Below are 20353 nucleotides of genomic sequence, written 5' to 3'. Positions count from 1 at the left end.
ATTTGACATTGACAACAAAGAAGAGCTCTTAAAAAGGGATGCTCCAAAACCATAAAAATTATGGAAAAAATGTACAATAGGGAAATATTATATTTCACCTAAAAAACATAAATAAAACAGGATAGGTGGAGCACATTTGGAAAAAAGAAAAATACTAAAGATAAAGACAGTCTACCCTCTTTTGTGTTTAAATAAATTTAAGGAGTTAATAAAAAATAAATAAAAATCAAACAAAGACAGTATGGACCCAGATTTGGTTTGTTAGTTTAAAAAGTAAATTAAGAATGTTACTTTTTTTTTCCAAAAATGTAATAAACATCTGTTCCGTTATTCCTGTGAAGTCAAAGGAGGGAAACTCTCCCAGCGGTGTGCGTGTACAACTGCCACTTACTACCATACATTTTTTCTACTACTAATGAAAAAAATAAGAATGGTTCCTTAAAATTTTAGGGATATAAAAACATGGTAATAACTTCTAAATGAAACTTGTTTTTTAAAAATAATCAATATTTTGCACATAAAAGATTTGAAATCTAAGTAACTCATTTTTTTTCTAAAAATAAGTGCATTATTCTCTTAAACTCAGCAGGTAAGTGAGAAACTTTGGCAATAGAATAAAATTTACATTTAAAATAAGTGCAGTCTCTTATTTCAAGATCATAAATTCAATCTTATTCCAAGGGTAAAAATACTCATTCCATTGGCAGATCATTTTATTTCCCTACTCAAATTAAGGGTAAATATATATAAACTTATTTTAAGTTGCTGAAGATACTAAGTCATCCAGGTCATCGTAATTCCAAATAAAGTTAATTAGAAATTTTTCAATTTTAATAAAAAAAAATAAAAAAAATCTATTCTAAATGTCAGGGAATTTCAAACCTCGAACTCAATGCTATTTCTGAAATTTTGAATTGAATTGTGGAAAGGGAAAGGTCTTCAAACTTGGAAACAAAGTCCAGTGGATTGTTTTTTATTTTATTTTTAAACTACACAAACTCTATCTCCTTTGTGGACAACAATGAACCATGTTTTCTTATCCCACTCTTAAGCCACTCCTTGGCTCTGGAGAAAGATAGTCAAAACTTAACAACCTTTAATTAGCCCTGTGTCAATCAATTGGTGATTATAAAGAATTACAGCATTTACAGCCTGATAACACAGAACTCGATCACCAGATCCAAATTCTAAATACAGGGCCAGTCATCCTGTAATTAACTCACTAGAGCAGGGGTCATCACCAAGGGGCTCTCAAGGAGCACTTGGAGGGTGCGTTTTTTTGAAAACAGAACAACTCACCAGTGCGCTGAGTTTGAAATGTATTTTATTCTGTACCTCTTTCAGTTAATAATTTATGCAGGATTTCATCATATAGCATTTAAGCATTTATAGAGATTTCAAAATGACAACATCTAAAAGAAAATTAGAAATAAGAAGAAACAATAAAAATATGTATGGAGTTTAGGTGAACGCTGACCTTGCCAGTTCATAGCTCCTTCTATGACTCAGTACCCATGAAGTTGGGTTGGGTTGGTGACCCCTGCTCTAGAACCTTCACCTCATTGTTAATTACTGAGGTAGTGGAGGCTTCTTGGTCTGATCCTCGTCTTCCACTTGAGTGTCAGGGTTGTTATCCGCGTCCGTGCTGGCAGACTCTTCTTGAGTCTTCTTACCAAAGCAGCCCTTCTTCATGAAGGCATTAAACCGTTCAAGGTTTTCTATGCCGTGGTTGATCAGCAGAGCCAGCCAGGCCAGGCCAAAAAAGATCCATGAGGCCATGAGGACACTGTACCAGTCAGGGTAGTTTATATCTGGATTACTATCTGGAAGGCATGGCAAAGAATTATATGACAGATATATGACATCGAAGTTTAAAATTATCAGTGGATGTTTGGGACTCTGGGTTCTGCAGTACCTGCTACAAAATCCCCAAAACCGATGGTGCTTAGGGTGATGAAGCAGTAGTACATTGCCTGAGAGTAAGTCCAGTTCTCACGCTCTTTAAACACAGCCATTGGCATGATGAAGAAGAGAACAACCCCACAGATGTAGAAAAACAGGTGAACAAAATAATGGGTATACCCCTGAAGTTGGACAATATAGAGAAAACAGTGATGTCAATCACACTGTAAAGAAGGAAAAAGAAGACTTGCAAGATCCTCATGACTTGCTTACCTTTCCTCCGGTTTTGCTTTCTATAAAATCAGATATATTCCTTCCTATAGCAAGCATGTACTTTCCCACTCTGTTCAGCACCACCACGTTAAGAGGAATCCCAAAGAGCGCAAAGAAGACACAAAAGATCTGCCCAGCCGTTGAGCTGGGACTCATGTTTCCATACCCTGTAAAACATAGACATCAAAACATTTTCCCTTTGGCTGAAGGAAGATGAACTGTTTAAACTTTCCCATTATATCAGTAAATTATAATTAATAGAAGTTTACCTCACGGTCCTACAACCTGTAAAACATTTCATGTAATTATAAAGCAAGTCCACAGACATGATTTTGGCACTGATGACTGGCATAATTGCTCATCCCATTCACCTGTCTAATTCTGCTCGGTTTCTAATCACTGCTCATCTCATCAACCTGCTCCTGCCTCTATTTAAGTTGCTTGCATCCAGTTATCAGGGCTGAGATTATTATTGGTGTATCTAGCCAGTGGTTAGAGTGTTTTTAAAGCTCCTTAGAGTTTCTGATTTCCTGATCCTGAACTGTTCTGCCTCTCCACCACTGAGCCTGCCTGTTCTTGTCTGATCTCAGTGGTGAGAGAGTTTTTTAGCATTACCTTAGTTTTTCCAAATAACCTTTATCTTGGTCTGTCTCTCAACCTCTGAGCCTGCCTGTTCCTTTTCTGATCTGTTTGTCTGACCTGGCTTCGGACTCCTGCATGTTCTTTGGGGCTGCAGCATCTGGGACACTCTGGGTGGCCCCTGCCGAATCTAGATGGCATTCCACTGGCTGGATCCTACCCCATTCTCTGGCTATGAAGTGAACTGTTATACCAGGTTAGTGTCTCACAGGTTCAGGCACGTGCAGAGGGGGGGGCTAAGGGGGCTTGAGCACCTGCCCCTTTTGCTCCATGATCCCAATGTGCCCTTTTGGTCCCTTTTTTTTTTTTTTTTGACACATGTACTGAAATTATTATTATTATCTTTTTTTTTCACATTGTTACCTTTGACCTTTTGCCGGTGACGACGCACTTGCCTCTCGCACAGTCAGATAAGGCGGCTAACTGCGGAGCTAAAGGTAGCGAATATTCCACATTACACTGTGGCCGCTGCTCATTTGGCCCTAAGCAAGATCAACCATGATCGGACGGATGGCTATGTCTTCAGTCTGCACCGCCTCTCCAATGTCAACCCGAATAGACATGTAAGTGAAACCAAATGAGCCCCATGCATGATGCAGTATTGTTTGATCTAAAACACTGTTTACTCTGTGCTTTTAGTCTTTTACATTGAAAATTATGTTTTTTAATTCACCAAAAACTGTTCTGTAATGATTACAGAACAGTTTTTTTGTGAATTAAAAAACACAATTTTTGGTGAAAATACTGGAGTAGGCTTCCTACTTGTCAGACAACGGAAAACTTTGAACGTTGTATAATTTCTCTACTTTAGCAAAGAGTAGCAGTTTAAACAGAGGAAAGTATTTCTTTCTCTGAAGAACTACTGAGCGGGAGGAGACAGCCAGGTGAGGAAAAGCTGTTCTTATCTATCGATTCAGTATTTTTATCATACAGACATTAGGCTGTTGTTCTTGTGCTATGAGCTAGCTGCTAGCTAATGACTTTGCTAGCAAAGCAAGATAACTAAAAAGCTTCCCTGTGTCGTTAATGATAGTAGGACATTCTTCAGTATTACTTATGCAGTAGGGGCACATCGCCCGTCAAAAACCTATCATCTCCATAATGGATATATGTCTGATTTTCTAATTTCCTTTGCTGCATGATGTACATTTCATTTATTCTAGCGTTAGGTAAATGTATCTTGAAGGAGAACTCATCCAGAACTACCATGATAGATATATGATAGATATAATGTATGAAGCTGGTTAAAAACAAAATTGCGCAGCTTATGCAAGGAGGATCGGTTGTCAGACCTTCTTTTGTTGGCAATCGAGAAGGATGTGCCAATCATTCACAGTGAGGTTATTAACATTTTTAAAGACATGGCTAACAGAAAACTGCTGCTGTGAACAAAAGAGAACAAAAATAGCAAAAATGCTTAAAAGATGGAAATTTGCTTTTAAACAGTTAAATCACCATGACGGAAAATACGTTTTTGGATCATAATCTTGAATTTAGTTTGGGGGAAAAAGAAAGGCAAGAGACTGAAATAAATAAGACATTGACCTTCACTCAACACAGAAAAGATGACAATGAGGAAAAAAAGAAAAGAGAAACTGACAAGAAAAAACGAAGAGGAAAGATTGAAGAAAATGTATATAGGTACTTACAAAATACACTAAGACACAAACAGAGTAGGCTTTTCTCATGGTGACATGCATTAATAAAATGTTTGTTTTGTTCTTTTTTTTTCTGCAGTTCCACGTTAAAGTTTGATGCAGCAGCTCTGCTTTTCTGAATGGACAGTCTCCATCTCCACTGTCAGTACAGCAAACCAGGCAGACATTCTTTTTTATAGATTACAGTACACTAAAAGGTTGCATTGTGCCCTTGTATGCATTTTTAACAGTTTAATTCTGTAAAGACAAAATATGTCTGGTGGTCCAGCTCTGATTTACATCTTTGGCTAAATTGCAGGTTTGAATATTGTAATACTTTCCTATAACAAAATAGACCTGCAGAAATAAATTACTAATAAAATATTTTACATATGCATAGTTCTATGTTCTATGTAGAGATTTCCCTTAGCTTTGATTGTATGTCTCCCAATTTTGTAATTTATCATTGTTCATTAAACTCTGAAAGCTATGTGACTTTGTTAATATTCTGTCCTAAAATGCGATAAGATGTGCCCTTTTTTTTTTTGAGCACCTGCCCCTTTAGTGGTCTCTGCACGGCCCTGCACAGGTTCATAATAATCATTCGTATTATAGTGGTCACTGACCTGTGTTTCTCTCCTGCAGAGGTTACTGCTCTAGACGCCCTATCCGTTGCAGATACACAGATCTGGGAGATAAACTCCCATTTAATGCTTTGCTGAACTATTCATGTGTCTTCAAATGTTTGTATTTTAAACTACAAAGCATAATGAGTTTCACCTACCAAAACAAAGCCTCTCAGTTTAAGTGAATGGACGGGCATTTCTTGGTGTTTAGGAGTTGCACAATACTCTTTGTGTATGTACAACCACCATCTTTATGTGTGGTTCTATTCTATCAGCTAAACCCAGCTTCTCCACTGTTAGGAATCCAGTTTGTGTGGGTTGTGTTTTTCTCTCCCTGCAACACCAGGTGGGGCCCTGCCCTCGTTGGTCCTCCTGCACACCTGTGGCTGGTTAGCTCATCACTGAAGACTATTTGAGCAGTGGATTGTCACTACCTCGTCGCCAGAGTGTTTGCCAGTTTTGGGTACTCTAGCCAAACTGAGATTAGCTGAGTCTAACTTTGTATCACTGAGCCTAACGTTGTTTTTTGCCTTTGCCTTTCGGCAGGAAGCCATCCTGCAAGCTGGATGTTTGGCCTTCTTCCCCTGGAAGGATTGTTTGAATGTCACACTGAGCAGGGGATTAACCTCCACATGTTCCGTTAATGTTCTCCCGGAGTACCAAGTGACAGTCCGCTTCATTGCTCCTCAGGATCCAACCAAGTCAAAACCTGTCCGCCCTCCAACGAGCCCCTTACCTCTGGATAAACCCACACCGACTGGATTCGGGGAAGAAAGTTTTCTCCACTAACGTGAGTCCCTTTTTTCTTTATCCAAGTCATCGTCCAAAGTTCCCACGGACCCTTAACTAACCTCTGTTACTTCCCTTCTCACTTCCAGTTCTGGTTCACCAGTACACTTGAGTTTCCTGAATCCATCCCCCGTTGATCTTCTCAATAAACCTGTTAAACATTCCCCCTGTCTCTCTGAGTGGTTCACTGCATTTTGGGTCAGATCCCTTAAGATCATCATGACATCGACACCGTTATGCCACAGCCCGTGTTTCCTCGGTCTTTAGATGAATTTATACTGAGATTATCTGACATGCACAGGGAGTCTAATCAAGTGACCTATAAAGACAGTTGGTTGCACTTATTGAGAAACCAGATGAACGGGTAGCTGAAGACAGTTTGTCACAAGTGTAACGTTTTCTTTCCACTTTACAGTTACACTGTGCCTCCTTCAGTTGATATATCTGAGAAAAATGTAATGAAATCACTTCAAGGTATGAAGGTGTAAGATAATAAACTGTGAAAAAGTGTATTAATATTTTTCAAAAGTTTTGGAAATATTTTCCGGTTGTTGAATGAGGAAATTTAAATAGATCAGTAATGACCTTACAATCCTTCCAAGCAAGATTAGTAGCAACCTTACATCCCTTTCATTTCTGCTGTTTTCCCATCTTGGTATTATGTTGACAAACGTTAAGTAATATTAGATCAATTAAAATACCTGTGAATGTAGCAGCTCTAGTCTTTGGATTAATTATTACTCTGGCTGTTCTCATAAAGTTAATCATCTTGACAGAGTGTTCCAAACATCAGCATCTATAAACATCTCTTATCTTAATGGTTTTCTTGTGAGATTAGATTTCACTATCAAAACAGGGTTTAAAGTTAGCTGTGCTAGTTATCTTTTTGCCAGGTCATAAGAAGTGTTGAAAAGTATGTGACTCTGACCGATAGTTGTGACCACAGTGGCAGCGAACACAGCCGAGCTGGTGAACTTCCAGAAGCCATCTGAGGTGCTGTTGGTTTTTAAACTCAGACCAGCTTTTGATGCATCTTGAACAAACTGAAAGAGAGAAAAGGAAAACCTGGAGTTTTCTATATTTTTAATATTTGAAGTATTTCCTACTTGAACTGCAGCCAGACTTTATGAATCACCCGTAACTTCTGAATATAACAATCTGCTTACTTTTTAGAGCACCTATAATGCTCAATAAACCACAGCCATCAGCATTCCACAGAAAAATATCTTCTCAGCTCTGAATTCAAAGTTCAGCACCAAGGGAAGACATTACATCTGTTCTACTGTACATATCAGGCTAAAACCTTATTTGAACCAATGCAAAGTTTCCTTTTCTCATATTGTACAAGCTACCACAGGGAATTGACTTCAATCTTAGACCTCAGGCTGGGGGACATGGCTTAAAAATCTAATCTCTGATTTCTTTCCTAATAAAATCCACTTTGTTTTTGTTACTTTTTTATTTTTTGCTCACTTAAGTTTGAGAATAAAAATGACAAATGACATATTATTTAAGAAGAACTAGCTTTGTTTTCAGTCATCCTCTCTGGGAGGATGACTCTGCCCTTAAAGGGTAACAAAATTAAAGCTGTAGATATGCATGTAAAATAAACAAGGAAAATAAAACACACAGCTAGTTGTATCACACAGAAAGCATTTTTAACAGATAAGAGCAAAAAAGTGATGAAGTGAGGTCACCCTGAATTATGGAAGGACAAGAGGAGGATTCATTTAAAAAAATCAGATTTTCCAAAAATGTCATCTTCAATAAATATTTTCTGATTCTGGGACCCAATATATGTTGGGTTTTTATATTTCTGATACTTTAAGATGTGTATTGCCCTCCCCGGTAGGGGTGGTAAAATAAATTATTTAATCAGATATTAGTTCGGCTGTTATATATTGTTTATGAACAAAAGCCCTACTAGCTCTGTGTTAGAACAATAGATGAAAGAGTGATTCGTTCCCAATGTACAAAAACCATGATCATGGTATTTCTCTGGTTGTATATACCGACAAGTTTATTTTGTGGACGGTTTGGTTTCTATTTATGTTCAGGTGAATTTGATTAGTTTGGAAATTAGTGTTTGGTTTGGTTTGATGTTAACTAGTCTTTTTTGAGTGTATTTGGTTGAATCGTTTGTTTGTCACACTGTCTGTCTGAAATTCTGTAAAAAAAATTCCTATTTATTCATTCATGAACAAAACAGTTGATTGACTGATTTTATTGATTAATCACCCAGTTCTACCTTGAGCTCTGTTCTTCTTTTATCCATACTAGACAGCTTTTTCTTATTTGACACAGAGCAAATCCCAGTCTCTCACCCATTGAATGGTCAAAGATTCATCTGTTTGTCTGCTTAAGTTTATCAGCAAAGTCTCTAAATAGATCACAAAATTGGGATTGCTTCTAACATGTTTTAAATAAAACCAAATGTTCTCCAAACAGGACGTGGAAAACTTTCAGAAAGACGCCTCAAAGGCGTGACTCATGCAGGCAAAGCAGAGCTAAAAGTTTTCACAAGATATTTGCATAAAAGTGGGTTTCCTTTTATTCTTACGTTCTTTTGAATTTTTTTATTTCTAATTTGGGCCTGTTGCTTGGATTTGACATCAGATAACGCACAGTGGACAGATGGAAAGTCAGCTTTTGAACTTCCAATACATTTTACATGTAAAATGTATCTTATTTCAACAAAACAATATATTTTAAGTTATGATAAATAGAGAAAGCATATTAAACTTGTGATGATAAGCATGTACACTATATTGCCAAAAGTATTTGCTCACCTGCCTTGACTCACATATGAGCTTAAGTGACATCCCGTTCCTAATCCATAGGGTTCAATATGACGTCGGTCCACCCTTTGCAGCTAGAACAGCTTCAACTCTTCTGGGAAGGCTGTCCACAAGGTTTAGGAGTGTGTTTATGGGAATTTTTGACCATTCTTCCAGAAGCGCATTTGTGAGGTCGCACACTGATGTTGGACGAGAAGGGCCTGGCTCTCAGTCTACGCTCTAATTCATCCCAAAGGTGTTCTATCGGGTTGAGGTCAGGACTCTGTGCAGGCCAGTCAAGTTCATCCACACCAGACTCTGTCATCCATGTCTTTATGGACCTTGCTTTGTGCACTGGTGCACAGTCATGTTGGAAGAGGAAGGGGCCAGCTCCAAACTGTTCCCACAAAGTTGGGAGCATGGAATTGTCCAAAATGTCTTGGTATGCTGAAGCATTCAGAGTTCCTTTCACTGGAACTAAGGGGCCAAGCCCAGCTCCTGAAAAACAACCCCACACCATAATCCCCCCTCCACCAAACTTTACACTTGGCACAATGCAGTCAGACAAGTACCGTTCTCCTGGCAACCGCCAAACCCAGACCCGTCCATCAGATTGCCAGATGGAGAAGCGCGATTCGTCACTCCAGAGAACGCGTCTCCACTGCTCTAGAGTCCAGTGGCGGCGTGCTTTACACCACCGCATCCGACGCTTTGCATTGCACTTGGTGATGTATGGCTTGGATGCAGCTGCTCGACCATGGAAACCCATTCCATGAAGCTCTCTGCGCACTGTTCTTGAGCTAATCTGAAGGCCACATGAAGTTTGGAGGTCTGTAGTGATTGACTCTGCAGAAAGTTGGCGACCTCTTCGCACTATGCGCGTCAGCATCCGCTGACCCCGCTCCGTCAGTTTACGTGGCCTACCACTTCGTGGCTGAGTTGCTGTCGTTCCCAAACACTTCCATTTTCTTATAATACAGCTGACAGTTGACTGTGGAATATTTAGGAGCGAGGAAATTTCACGACTGGATTTGTTGCACAGGTGGCATCCTATCACAGTTCCACGCTGGAATTCACTGAGCTCCTGAGAGCGACCCATTCTTTCACAAATGTTTGTAAAAACAGTCTGCATGCCTAGGTGCTTGAATTTATACACCTGTGGCCATGGAAGTGATTGGAACACCTGATTCCAATAATTTGGATGGGTGAGCAAATACTTTTGGCAATATAGTGTATATTGACTGATACCATTGATACAGACTGATACAAATTATTTCTTTGTGCGCAAAAATATTACTGTATGTAGCACCCCTGTGGCTCCGTTATACAGTTGTTAAGTTTGAGAATAAAAATGACAAATGACATATATTACTTAAGAAGAACTAGCTTTGTTTTCAGTCATCCTCTCTGGGAGGTGACCATATCTTAAAGGGCAACAAAATTAAAGCTGTAAATATGCATGTAAAATTAACAATGAAAATAAAACACAGAGCTAGTTGTATCACACAGAAAGCATTTTTAACAGATAAGAGCAAAAAAGTGATGAAGTGAGGTCACCCTGAATTATGGAAGGACAAGGAGAGGATTCATTTAAAAAAAAATCAGATTTTCCAAAAATGTCATCTTCAATAAATATTTTCTGATTGTGGGACCCAAACGGGCAGGAAAAAAATCTATCTATCTATCTATCTATCTATCTATCTATCTATCTATCTATCTATCTATCTATCTATCTATCTATCTATCTATCTATCTATCTATCTATCTATCTATCTATCTATCTATCTATCTATCTATCTATCTATCTATCTATCTATGTTCTTATTTGTTATACTTATTTATTAAACAAGCATAGAAAAAGCAATTTTATAATTTAGTACATTTTTATTTATAATTACTTTTCAAATTATTATTTTTGACTTTATAATTTTCTTTAATGGGAGTGTATGTAAGCTTTCAAGCACAACATCTGCAATGCTTGATTTAACCTTCCAATGTTTTCCAAAAAAACTTTAAAGCTATTTGTTTCGTTTAAAACATTTTTTCTACCTCAAATATGTTTTTTTTATCTTCCTTACAGTTGATTTTCTATTTTACAGGATGTATCCCTCTGGATGTAAATCTAATGCAGCTCATGTAAATTTTAATGATTCATTAGATGAAGAAAATACAAAGCTCCTTTGCATTTTCTTGCATCATAGACACCTGTGTAAATCTATGTTCTTTTCCTTTAAACCAGCTTAAGTATCTAAAACATCCAAAACCAAAAGTACTTTATATTTTTGCAGTCAGGGTTCATTTCCAACCCAGACTTTCTCAGACCACCTCTTCGTCTCATTCTGCTATAGTTAACATACATCATGATTATCTATAAGTCAAAAGGAGTCAAATTGGGTCATTTGTAGGGATTTCTTTCCACACATATATATAAATCTTAATATTAAGACAAGTAACATATTAGTTAGAAAAAGCTGATTAAAGCCATCTCTCTTCAGGTTAATACCAGTTTCTAACCTATGACAGATGAGTTATTAACTAGTGACGGTTTTAAAAGAGTCTGTCTCAGTCTGCACAACATTTTTTTAGTGACCAAAACATCTCTGTATAATCCTTCAAACAATTTAAATCCAGGCCTATCAGTCTAGCTCACAAACTTTACTAATTCAGCTTATTGTCTCTGGGTTTGTTTTGATGCTTATATGCTGTCCTCTTATGTAACTGGTTTACAGTTTAGCTGAAAGCCCCTTTTGGTTTGTTTAGGTAACAGAGCTCCCAAGCCTTTGTTTGTGGCTGCACCTATAATTAAGCAAACTCCAACAAGTTGCTTCATCACTTGTGTTTTGAATATACACCCAAAGGGGATCCTGAAAGCTGTGGTTCAGTTTAAATCTCTTAAATAAGAGAAAAGGGACCAGAATAAATGCAGCTGATGAATCCAAATGTAAGTTTTGCTTTAGTCTTATTAAAGATTATAGAGAGGAAATATATTTCAGGATTTATTTTCTATGCCGTTGTTCATTCAGGACCAGCAAGCCATGCATTTATAATAGTTTTATGACCCGTAATACCTCATCAATACTTCACATTCTGTTCTTTTAATCTAAAAACAGTGAAATACATAATTTATCTTCTCCAAGTAGATTTAAAAGCATAAAAACACCCGATTAGACTGAACTGAATTATACCTTTGTTGCAATGCAGCTGCATAGCTGCAAGGTGCTCTTCTTTAATAAGTTCTATTTCTCCTGACAATAAAACCAGAATGCAAACCAAGGGACGAGTGTGATTAGAGTTCCCAGAGGTCTGCAAGACAGATCATTATAACATTATAACTGTATAATTATAGATGCTGTCATGGTATATAGGAACCAAATAAACCCCCCTGTTTTTCTTTTTGCATCTAAAGGACAGACTGGGTTTTATTTTTTTTACCTATATCCTACTGGGCTTCATCCCAAAAGCACATTAAACAGGAACATAATTGTCCCAATCTTTGTGTCCATCTGGGATGAGATTGCATCATGGCATGTCTTCAGGTAGGGGGTCCATATGGAATTACATTTTGCGATGCAGTTTCAGGTTGCATTGCTTACTGAAGCCAATATGGCTTTCTAAGTTACTTTAAATTTGATGTCTTTGTAATAATAACATGAGGGTTTCTAACTCAGTGTTGCCTGAGAGCTTAATGGTCATCCAGCAGCAGTTAGTGGGACGTAAACAGTGCCCTTTAAACAGGAGTATGCCTTCTAAATTGATGGTATTCCTGTGCACTAAAAAACTAGAAATAGAAAAACTTTAGCATGTATTATCATGGAGTCAGTTTGTGATATATACAAGATCTGTTGAACTAGAAACTCTTCCTGTTACCTTATTAGCAATGAAAACTGTTATTTCAATTGATCAATTTTATCATATTCACACATTTTTGAGCACTGTACCTTAGCCACTTCCTCCAGACCTTCTTGGTTTAGACAGCTGTACCTCATAAACAAACTCTGTTTTTGATAGCGTAAAGGAGTGGGATCCTTTTTTCCAAGTTCTCCTTCCAGTTCCCAGAAGATTACACCACCAATCAACACATAGGCCACATAAACCATGCCGAGCATGAGAATAGATGGCACCCGGGCTAGATTGAACATCTCCTTTCCTCCCATCTTGGCCTGGCAGTCGGAACTCTGGTTTTCAGCCCGGTCTCAGCCTCTGCAGTCAGGTTCAAAGAGAAGTGAGGGTTTTCCTGCAAGACTTGCATTGCAGGCAAATTAACCTTTCCAGTGCACCACTGCTTCAATCACTTCAGTGGCCTCACATGCAAATCCAAAGGAGCAATATAAGGCGAGGGAGACACAGCAACACAAGTGGGAATGTAAAATGTCTTAAAAAAGAAGAAAAAAAATCACCCTAGTTTATCATATTTTGTCATACTGAGGGATAACCCAAACCCTTTTACCTCGATACTAATAAATAAATTTAAGGCCATCGTTTGGGCATAGAAGTGTTCACCTGGGAAACAACCCATATATGATTTAACTGCAGAATAAATAAAATAAATAAATGTTGTTCTGTTGAGCATTAACTGTATCGTGAAGACCCACAAAAATAAGTTGTGGAGAGATTTGCCAAAGAAGTAATAGGTTATTAAAAAGTCAAAGCCCCTCACAAACTACTGCTGAATGGGTTGATAGTGGTGTAACATGTAGGATTTTCACCTGAAACCAGAGTGTTGGGGTTAAAGCCCCAGCTGTGTCATTCTTGGGTGCTATGGCTTCACCTGCAATGCCTAGCAATGGTGGTCAGCAGGCCCAGTGGTTCCTGTGCACAGCAGCTTTGCTTATATCTGTGTATCCCAGGCCAGCTGTAGCAACATCGTAGCTTCCCACTACTATTGACCTAGCTTGTATTTTACACTACATTCCCATGGTGAGTCCCATGACTTAAAAAGGCTTTATAAAAGTACAGGCCATTTACCATTTTACAAAAAACGTGAGCATACTCTAAAAAATGACAAACTAAGCAAGAAAGTCATTATTCAAAGAAGCATAAAATATCCATAGCTAAAGAGGGAGGAAATGTTTAACTCATGTGGTAAGAATGCAAAACATTGCATAAAACTGAAAGCTAACACTGTACATTTATCCCCCTTAACTCATGGAGGCAGCATTATGCTGTGAGGATCATTTCTTCAGCAGACACAGACAAGCTGGTCAGAGTCTATGGGAAGATAAAAAATAGCTAAATGGTTTAGAATAAAGGTGTAATACATGGCATGTTGCTCAATGGGTAAGATCAGTCGGGTAGGAACAGGCAGAAAAACTAAATGGCGATCTCTGTATCTCTGTTCTACAAAGGACGGTGATTATCTGCCTGGAACATCCACTCTACACTGTGCATATTTCCTGTTTGGTACCTTAGCGACCGCCATTGTGGAAAACGACTCGTGAAGATGGACCAGCTAGAAGAGCGAGGTGTGAAAGAATGCTGGGACCCTTTTTCCACCCTCATGTCCTTCCGTTGCACAACTTTGCCCTTACGTTTTTCCACTTCCTCACCGCCTCTGCCATATCTAGACCCACAGCTAGTTCGTGGTTGTCCCTCTTGCGTTGTGGCGTGGAATAACATAGCGCAGGCCACGCTCAAAATTGGGCATAAATCAAAACTATCTGGGTCATTTCTGCGACAAGCTCACTGCGACACATTGCTGTGGGAGTATAACCAGCCCTTACTTGATAAAAGCTCAATATGGTTGATTTGCATTAAACAGGTCCTGAAAAATACGGCTTCAGGGCAATAACTATACTGTCTGACAAAGGGTGAGCCATTTTGAAAAGAAAAAGGGGTAAAAATGTCTCTATTGGTGAAAGGTCTTCGGGACATACCCCTAAAACCCTGAATGTTCCTTTGGTATAATGCAAAGATGGTTCTCAAAAAACAAAGATGATTCTTTTTTAGGTTTTATGTAAAATAAACCACATATCTTCTTACTCTGTCCTGCCACAGACTGGCGACCTGTACAGGTTTTACACCCCCCTCTCGCCCATAGACTGCCAGAGATTTGCACCGGTCTCACCGCGACCCTGACAAGGACTGTGGAAGAAGATGGATGGATCTTCTTACTCATATTTTATTATCATGCAACCATTTATGTTGGTACAATACAGAAATCCCAACAAAATTCTTTAATGTTTGTAGTTGTAATATATGACAAATGTTTCCATGTTTCAGGTTTTATGAAGATTGCTGCCAGGCGCTCTACTTTTAAATCAAATATGTGGATTTTGTTGCGTTTCATTTAGTTAAAAAAATAAATAAATAAGGCAGAGACAGGTGAGAGTCATCCTCCTTTTTCCACTCCGCATCACCATCTTGATTAATGTGTTGGTTTAAGATAGCTGTCCGTGCTCAATTCACCAGTTTCCCATCAGCACACAAGCACAGATGTAGACCGACATCAACGAACACACACACACACACACACAGACACACACACAAAGCCATGAAATGAGCTCAGGTCAGAGTATCCTGTTTGAACATCTAATCATACGGGTGGGAATCAGAAGAGCACTAGGAGCAGTATACAAACACACATCTGGGAATGGAAAAAAAAATATGATTCCGGATCACAGACTTTAACGTTGAGGTAGAAGGCAATATACATGACTAATATATGTACATATGAAAACTGCTTTTGCCTCATCCTCTATTAGAATACAGTTTAAAAACTAAATACAATATTTAACAGCAAATCAGTATAACTTGCAAATAATTTCAAAGTCCATAGTCAAATTTTTGATGTGGCTTCTAGTTTACTGGCAGACACTTCCTCGTCTTCTTCGTCATGCTTCTTAAAGCCCGGATGAGTAAGGATAACAAAGTTTTCCATGATTCGCACTCCCATGTTGAGGATAAGAGCGAGCCAAGCGAGCGCAAAGATGATCCAAATGCCTGCGAGGCAGCGGTACAGCGAGATGTAGTCCTTCCCTGGGTCGGTGCCTTTAAGCAGAAACATGTAAGAACGTGTTAAGTGAGTTTGCCTGAGCTCATGGCACACATTAATCTTCCAATGCCTCACTGACTTATACAACAGAGAGGGACTGGGGGAGCCTGAGATAGAAAGAGGCAACTGCTGCGGCCTTTCCAGCACATTAGTGGTTTGTTTACCCTCTGTACTCACCCACCACATAATCTCCAAAACCAATGGTGCTGAGGGTAATGAAAGCAAAGTAGAAGCCCTCTCCGAATGTCCAGCCTTCCACGTAACTGAACAGCAGAGGAGGGATGACGAGAAACAGCAGGCTGCCGGTGATAAAGAATAAACTCACTGCCAGGGCTTCCACTGCTCTCTGGGAGAGAACAACATTTAATTTAGCCAGAGCACACAAGCATCAGTTCTACGCTGCATCACAGAGCAAACAGAACCACATTAGCACCTTGTGAGGAACCACTGCCACCATCCCTCTCTCCAGTCGACCAAGGTGGATGGTGAGACTCTTGCCCAGCTGTTTAAGGAAAGCCAAGTTCAGAGGAATGCCACACAGTGCGTAAAACACACAGAACACCTGACCGGCCACGGTGCTCGGCGAGAGGTTACCATAACCTGTGAACCAAACAGACAGGATGTGATGATGCATCAGCATGTACAGCAACTAAAGAGATGAAAGATTTAAAACATATGACCTTCACTGGAAAAAATCGAAATCTAGATGAGTAAATTGTTCTTAAACTAAGTGCATTTATTCTTGAATTTAGGAGGTAAGTGAGACACTTTGCCAATGGAGCAAGACAATTTACATAAAAAAAAAAAAAAAATTGCATAGTCTTATTTCAAGTGCAAAGATGCTTATTCCATTGGCAGATCATCTTATTTACCTACTCAAATTAAAATAAATGCACTTAATTTAAAATTTATTTATAGATTGTTTTTGCAGCATTGTTATCATAGCTCTTTACCGATGGTCGTGACGACTGTGCCTGCAAAAAAGAAGGAGCTGCTGAAATCCCAGTTACTGGGATTTGTCGAGTTGCCTGAAGGGTTCACTCCCTTTTCCCAGGCATATAAAATTACCTGCAGACACGGCAAAACAAGGCATTAAAACATAAATCAACAATGATCCCAGGCATTGAAAAGAAGTCAACTTGCATAACACAAAGATGTGAGATGTAGATGGTTGTTTGTGAATTTACACTTAAACTGCCTCTGGAATTTTCCAAAAATGTATACAATTACAAGAGCACTGCGTGTTCTATTTCAACTAGGCCAATTAATTTTCTCCTGTTGGGTCTAAATTTACAACTAGACAACTACTGTAGCAGTTAGGTATTTAACACAAGTTATATGTTGTTCATTCCCATTTTACATAGTAATTCTAAATAAAGCAGGGTTTTTGATAACATTAAAAAACCACTTAACGGCAAAAAGAAGGTAACATTGAATAAACTAATTAAATAGTATCACCATTGTCAAAATGTTTATTTATACAAGGCATTTTTATGAAAATTCTTAAATAAAACATTTTATTTTAGTTAATGTTTAAACTGGCCAGATACATTGATCAAGTAGGATTTAAATACGAGAATGAAACCTTTTAGAGTCATTGGAGTAATTATGTTGTTAAATGCTAGAAATGATGACATACTTATTGATTTATCAGGACAGTTGCCGTAAAATCATTTATTGCCCTGCGCCTGACCTAATAATAAAATCGATTGTTCAGCTTCACACGCCAATTTTGACAAATATTTTCATAATGAATTGGTTTTATTGGAATAGGACGAAAGCCTTTGTTAACCACAAAGTCAGAAGTACATCTAAAAGCCTGAATCTCTTCACTTTAAGAAATATTCAACAATTAAAAAGAAGAAAAGATCAAATGGAGACCTGAACAAACTTTTCCAAGGCAGGACCATCCAAGCAGGTGTAATTAGTCAGGAAATTCAGCTTCTCCAGCTGAAAGTGGTTGCGGTTATTGCTTTCGGCTTCTCTCTCCAGCAGCTGGAAGACGATGGCCCCCATCAGCAGGTAAGTGAAGTGGGCCAAAATTAAAAGTGCTGTCCAATTCACTTTGACCAGAGCCAGATGAAACCACGCCATCAACCCACCGCAGTGCCAGAAAAGAACAAAAGCTTAGGAAAGAGATTTACTTTGAAAAGTAGACTGAATAAATATCTAGGTTAAATATCTATTGTAAAGTTCTCCAAATAGATTCCCTGTTACTTTAAAAATGGGCATCATTTAAAAAGAAAGAGGATATTATCTAAAAAAAAGTAGTTCTGTTGAACATCACAGCTGCTGAGTCTGATGTCGCACCGCTCTCTGGACAGTAATGTCCTCTGTCTGATTGGTCAGAGCAGCATAGGTGGTGATTTGTGGGTTGCCGAGGTAGCGGACTAACTCTTTTCCTCCATTAGCGAGCGGCATCTGGCCCCAAGCCTTCCATTGTTTCCACTAATAAGGAAGCAGTGGCAGTATCTTGTCAGCAGAACAAAAGTTAATGTTTCACCTGCTTTCCACCACTTTCGGGAACCCTCAAATGCAAAGAGCTGATTCCACTCTTCTCCTTTGGAGATACTTAAATCTTATAAATTAAATTTGTCAATATGTTAGTAAAATGATACAAGAAAAAACTGCAATCATGTAAATCAAATAACTTAGACTTAGACAACTTTTATTAAATTTAGTTTTGTACAGCTTTCAGACAGTAAATGAGCAGCAGCTTAGCAGTGAAATGAACATTTCCATTTCATAAAGTGCAGAAGTTATCAATGTAAACAGTGTAGGAGAAAAATCATGGTGCAAAACGCATTGATATGGAAGTTTAGAGCATTAAATATATATGGTGCAAGTATGCCGTATTTTGGGGGGAGGGGGAGTCTGTACTTAGACTGATGACATCAGAGGTGTGCTCTCCAACCCAGAATGACCGAGGTCTGTCTGTGAGGAAGTCTAGCTGCCTATTGCAGGGGGGTTTATTGAATCCCAGCTGTTTCAATTTGCCTATCAGACGCTGTGGGTTGATGGTGTTGAAAGCTGAACTTAAGTCCAGGAACAGCATCCCCCGTCTGTGTTCTTCCCCTCCAGTTGTGCAAGGCTCAGGTGAAGAGCAGATCAGATGGCATCTTAAGTGGAGCAGTACAACTGTAATGTATTTGAGATCTCATGTGATCTCTACTTAAAATCTAGTGTAAAACATCTGCCATTACTAATTAGAAATAAGGCTGTTCAGTGAAAGCCTTAAAAGCTTTGGTAGGTGCACTGAAGAGGTCAGGAAAAAGGTTTGGAGAGGTAGCAGAGTTGGAACGTAAAACATAGAACATCCTGAGGAGCACTGTTAGATCTATCATTTAAGCACACACAGTGAAGAATGTTGGTGACCGACTCATGTTCTGAAAATGTTTTTATTCCGTGTGGAAGTTGTGGCAAGATTGGAAAATGAACCTTTCCAGACTGGCTTTACATGTATCAAATTCAACTGAACCTAAGCTATTTATGCGAGATAAAATGGCCAAAATGTTACGTTTCTAAAAGAGTGGAGCTGGACATCCCATGTACCAGAGTCATGTGAGAGGAGTACCTGGAGGGAACCCACACATGCACGAGGAGAACATGCAGAAAGACCCCGGGTCTGGAATCGAACCAAGTACATTGTTGCTGTGAGGCAACAGCGCTACAAACTGGTCCACCGTGGAGCCGGGTCTCATAGATTAGATAGATTAGAAATGGCTGAATGCTAAAGAGACCCCAATATTTATCATAACCTCGAAATGCCTTCAGATGGCCTCACTGCTTTACTAGTGATTTACATTTTCCTATGATGATTTTGAAACTGCACCACACCCTGGCCTCTGGCCTTATACAGCTCTAAGGGACACACCAGGATGCGGTCACACTATAAAGTTGTTATGTAATGCAGCTAAGACGCAGAACATGGTGGTTACTCCGAAGTCATGGAAGTGCAGCAAAGCCAACATCTTAAAAGCATTGCCTTAACTTTTGTTGCAGACACAACTTTTAACAGCCAACAAAATTTACATACATTTCCTTAGTATTTGGTAGAACTTCCTTTAAACTTGTTTGGTTTAGATCAGGTGTCTGTTTTGGGTATCGCAATGTTTCCTTTTGTGATGTCATGGAAAAATGATAAACTTAATCCGGATGGATAGCATAATAATTATTGCATTCAGTGGCAGCCATTCAAAATTTTCCCCCTTTCCTTGATGGGTCCTTGGCTGGTCCCCTAAAATTGATTTTTAAACATTAATATTTGTACTTAAATATTCGGTCATGATTTGTGGACATTAAGATCTAAAGAGAAATGTCATCTCCTGGTCAGACCCTGTAATATAGTGAAAGTCAGAGTAAAAGAAATATGTTGGGCTCAGGGAGAAGATTTTGCTGGGAGTTACAGGGGAGTGGGCTGACATTCAATTCAATTCAGTTTATTTATATAGCGCCAAATTCACAACACATGTCATCTCAAGGCACTTTACAGTTCAACCAGATCATACAGTCAAATTGATACAAAGTTTTCTATCTAAGGAAAACCAGTTGATTGCATTGACTCATTGACTCAAATACAATCCCTCACACTAAGCATGCTTGTAGCGACAGTGGAGAGGAAAAACTCCCTTTAAACAGGAAGAAACCTCCAGCAGAACCAGGCTCAGTGTGAGCGGCCATCTGCAGAGGCCGACTGGGGTTCAAGGAGACAGAAGCAGA

The 20353-nt window shown here is 38.8% G+C and overlaps 2 protein-coding genes across 3 annotated transcripts; both read right to left on the bottom strand.

Moving 5' to 3' along the window:
• Positions 1-680: 680 nt before the first annotated feature.
• kcnk17 (potassium channel, subfamily K, member 17) lies at positions 681-12797 on the bottom strand. Its single transcript, XM_038292722.1, has 5 exons — positions 12582-12797; positions 6795-6909; positions 2176-2342; positions 1916-2084; positions 681-1823 (listed from the first exon to the last, which is right to left on the bottom strand). The coding sequence occupies exons 1-5, from the start codon at positions 12795-12797 to the stop codon at positions 1570-1572; spliced, it is 921 nt and encodes a 306-aa protein (XP_038148650.1). The 3' UTR covers positions 681-1569.
• Positions 12798-14751: 1954 nt separating this feature from the next.
• On the bottom strand, positions 14752-18139 carry LOC119788426 (potassium channel subfamily K member 16-like). 2 transcript variants are annotated; one of them, XM_038292758.1, is made up of 5 exons: positions 17516-18139; positions 16588-16702; positions 16068-16234; positions 15812-15933; positions 14752-15630 (listed from the first exon to the last, which is right to left on the bottom strand). In XM_038292758.1, the coding sequence occupies exons 1-5, from the start codon at positions 17726-17728 to the stop codon at positions 15483-15485; spliced, it is 765 nt and encodes a 254-aa protein (XP_038148686.1). In that variant the 5' UTR covers positions 17729-18139; the 3' UTR covers positions 14752-15482. The 2 variants fall into 2 exon arrangements, with proteins under 2 accessions (XP_038148686.1, XP_038148685.1); XM_038292757.1 differs by having other exon boundaries at positions 15812-15980; positions 17516-18136.
• Between the last annotated feature and the right edge of the window lie 2214 nt (positions 18140-20353).

The sequence above is a fragment of the Cyprinodon tularosa genome, unplaced genomic scaffold, assembly GCF_016077235.1.
Source record: "Cyprinodon tularosa strain WSP-4 unplaced genomic scaffold, ASM1607723v1 ctg316, whole genome shotgun sequence".
Classification (NCBI taxonomy): Eukaryota; Metazoa; Chordata; class Actinopteri; order Cyprinodontiformes; family Cyprinodontidae; genus Cyprinodon; species Cyprinodon tularosa.
Note: the sequence above shows the minus strand (reverse complement) of the source record. Positions and strands in the feature narration are given on the sequence as shown.